This window comes from Cyprinodon variegatus, unplaced genomic scaffold (assembly GCF_000732505.1).
Source record: "Cyprinodon variegatus isolate N-32 unplaced genomic scaffold, C_variegatus-1.0 Scaffold9, whole genome shotgun sequence".
In the NCBI taxonomy this organism is placed as follows: Eukaryota; Metazoa; Chordata; class Actinopteri; order Cyprinodontiformes; family Cyprinodontidae; genus Cyprinodon; species Cyprinodon variegatus.
Genome location: NW_015150462.1, coordinates 205,727 through 209,418, shown reverse-complemented (window position 1 = coordinate 209,418; position 3,692 = coordinate 205,727). Strand labels below are relative to the sequence as shown.

General features: G+C 39.5%; 1 protein-coding gene across 1 annotated transcript in view; it reads right to left on the bottom strand.

The window, feature by feature from the left end:
• LOC107087324 (dedicator of cytokinesis protein 9-like) overlaps positions 1-3,692 on the bottom strand; it is a 63,289-nt gene that overhangs the window by 55,769 nt on the left and 3,828 nt on the right. Inside the window, 1 exon segment of the mRNA XM_015378848.1 lies at positions 2,965-3,081. Coding sequence (XP_015234334.1) covers positions 2,965-3,081 — 117 coding nt within the window.

Here is a 3,692-nt window from a genome sequence, read left to right as displayed (position 1 = left end):
CATGTGTGAGGATTTCTGCAGAGTGCATTCTATGAAATGCAAGGAGATGAGTCTTAACTGGTAATAGAATACTTGCAGCCTGCTATGCGTTTGACACTATGCCTGTTGCTCTTCTCAGTTGTTATACGTTATACATAGTTTTAATGACATTAATTAAATCGTTCTGTAATTAACTTGCTTCCTTTTCGTATTGTGGGTATTAAGGATTAATCAATTTGACTGTGGTGACTTGTAAAGATTCCAGTATCATGTTTATTATATAAATATAATAATACAATATAATGCAAGACCAAATCTAGCTTGTATTTTGTTCTAGATCTAGATCTAGTCTATTGCAATTTATTTTCATAATGATTGTACTGTAATAAGTTAGAGATAACTAGGGTATTGGATAATTTTACCAAGCATTTATAAAGATTATTAAACAAATGTACGTAGCTGGTGAAACAAATGAAAACTGTGGTTAATTTCAACCAGTATTTGGATGGAAGAAATAACAAATTATAAAGTTAGGAAAAAATAAATAAATATTTGGATAGAGGCAATAACAAATGTGTTTTGTTGAATTTTTCCATTTTTGGGGTTAATTCAACCCATAATTTGGATAGAACATTACAACCTTTGTTGGGTTATATGGGACCACCCCATCTTGTTGGGTCAAGTCGACTACTGCTGGGCTGGTGTTATAATAACCCAGCAGCTGGGCTGGAAATAACCCAACACCTACTTGTTTTTAGCGTGTAAGAAAAACTTCTAGGCGAACATCTCATTCAGCTCTGCTAAATTAGGAATAAGTCAAAGAAGGCAAAAATCGACTGGGGAATTGGTAGCAGCCTTAGCGGTGCAGATAGAAAGATCAGCATATGTTGGTCCTTCTGTTTTTGATAGACACGTTCTGCATCTTCCTGCACCTGTTGCAAAAGTTAGTCTCTACAAAACAAGAGGCAGTTTATTAAGTCTATTAAGGCTCAAATCTGCAAGAGGCTCGAAAAGATGAAATTTGGGCGAAGGTTCACCCTCTACCAGCCATTTTTAACTTAAAATCTGCATTCATATTCTCATTATAGGAAGAATATGTGTTAATTGTACATATGCTTTTACATACAGTATACTTCTAAATTTAGAAATGTTTATTGAAAATAGGTAGTTGAAAAAAACTCACATTAGTGTTACTCTAAACACTGGTTTGGCTTTTTATTAAACACATTTATCAAGCTGGGGCACTAAAATAACTAATAAATAACTACCATTCAGGGAGCTACTTACAAACCCCTTATATTGGAATTTTTTAGGGTTTGAGTAACCAACAGTTTGGTTTTATTATGTTTCACACGTGCTTTAGGTGTGCAAGGGCATAAATGACAGAAATACCTTTCCACCTGCCTGCTGCCTCTCTGACCAAAGCTGTTTCCTGTAAGCTCTAAGAAACATTTACTGCTCCCCAATTAACATCATTACTTTCAGCTTGTTGTGAAGCTAATGGGAATCAGCATGTCGGAGGGAAAGGGGCAACAGGAAACTTTTTAAAAGAAAAGTTTGTAGCATTATGTGTTTGTACAGAAATATTTGGGGTAATGAAACTTGATTAGATAAAAGAAAAAAATCCTCCCTTAACTATCCCAAAAACATTGAGATGAGTGACTTCAGCCGGGACTTTCATCTACTGTTAGCTCCTACTCTTTAAATCAATGTTTATCAGTGTTGGAGTCTGTTTTCACAGCACTTGTGCTTACCACACCCGTGCGTCTGGCTGTCTCAGTGCTTCGCCTCTCTCCACCCAGTGATGTGAAACATGTGTTGGGCAGGATAGTTGGACGGACCGGGTCAAACAATGTACACTTGCATACAGATGAGTGCACACACGGATACTAATAAAGAACATACCGCAGAAGGCCTTTCAATGAGAACCAACCTTCTAGAGATTGCGAAACAATGTGGGAGTAGCGGGCCGGAGGGTCCTGTCAAAACACTGCACTTTGACTCAGTGTATTTCAGCTCATGAGCAAATATAATCCTGTTTTCTTTTAAGCTAAATCATCTCTCAGCCTGTTTTCATCAACAACAGTGTGTATAAACAGCCTCAAAAAGCTGAACTCCCTCTGTAAAGTATGCAAAACCTACTCAACCTGAATATAAATAACAGTTACAGTAACTAAAATAGAATAAAATAAGCATGTATAAAAGATGATGGTGAACTCGTCACATCAGACCCTTCTCTGGCCATGAGTTTTGACAACCTGAGGTTTTTAATCCATGTGCTTCAGCTTTTCCACAACCAGCTCAGGATCCATAGGGAATTCTCAACATGCATCTCACTGGCAGAATCCTCAATAATGGTCAGGATGGGACGCGTGATTCCAGGATTTTTCTCTGAATAGGTTACGTCCAACATTACCAGATGATTTTTTTACATAGAAAACTGGTATTTCTGCAGGTTCTACCATTTCTTTTCTTGCATCCATCCATCCATAAATCCATCCATTGAATTTGACTCATTAATTAAAAAAAAAAAGAAAACAGACAAAAATTAAAAAAATTAAAACTTAGTCCTTAGAGGTAAAACCATCCATCCATGTCAGGGTCGCGGGGGTTGCTGGTGCCCATCTCTGGCAGTCTAAGGGTGAGAGGCGGGGTACACCCTGGACAGTTTGTCTGTCGCCGCGCAAAACAGAGCCACACAAAGACACACAACCATTCACGCACACACTCACACCTAAGGACAATTTAGAGAACCCAGTCAACCTAATAATCATGTTTTTGGGCTGTGAGAGGAAGCAGGAGTACCCGGAAAAACCCATGCATGCACCGGGAGAGCATGCAAACTCCATGCAGAAAGACCCCGAGCTGGGAATCAAACCTAGAACCTTTTTGCTGCAAGGCAAAGGTGCTACCCACTGTTCCACTATGCAGCCCCCCGTCAAAGGTAAATAGAAATATAAATCAATAATTTAACCCATTACCTACCTGGAAGTCATCCGTAGGGAACTGTAACATGTCCCGGAGAACATCACTCATGATCTGGGTCTTCCTCTGAAGAATCACATTCTCATAGTCCAGAGGCTCTATGATCTTTGGTTTTACCTGCAAGGACAAAAAAAAAACATCAAGCCAAGCTTCTATGCTTTAGTTTAAATCATCATAAAGGAAGTGAGCCTGTTCAACAACGGGGCCCTTTTAATACATTCTGGGCTCGCTCACAATGGCAAATGTGTCGTATTCACAGCGAGGGGACAGCAAGTCGCTATTGTCCTTTTCCTGAAAGCTCCAGACGCAGGAACTGGCACAGAGATGGCGTTGAATATGGGCTACCAGAGGAGGAGATGCGGGATGACGGAAGGGATAGGGGAGCAAGTGAGAGACTGTGTGAATATTTGTACCAGTCACAGTGTCACAAGCTCACGTTCAGTGCCTGAGCGACATAAGTAGCCTCTGCGGCTATGGCACCATTTTTATACCAGTATGCACCACAGACACAGTTACATTAACCAGCTGTGTTACTGGTTACACCTTGTTAGCACCCTATGAGGGCCCCTTTATCGATGCTTAAATCAAACCATCAGAAACATTCCTCTGAGATTTTGGTCCGTATTAAAAATCAAAGCATCAGGTGTGCAGAATTTGTACTCATAGAACAACTTCAAGGGCATGTTTAAGATTATTTAAGGATTAATAAACTTCTAAAAGAAAATGTG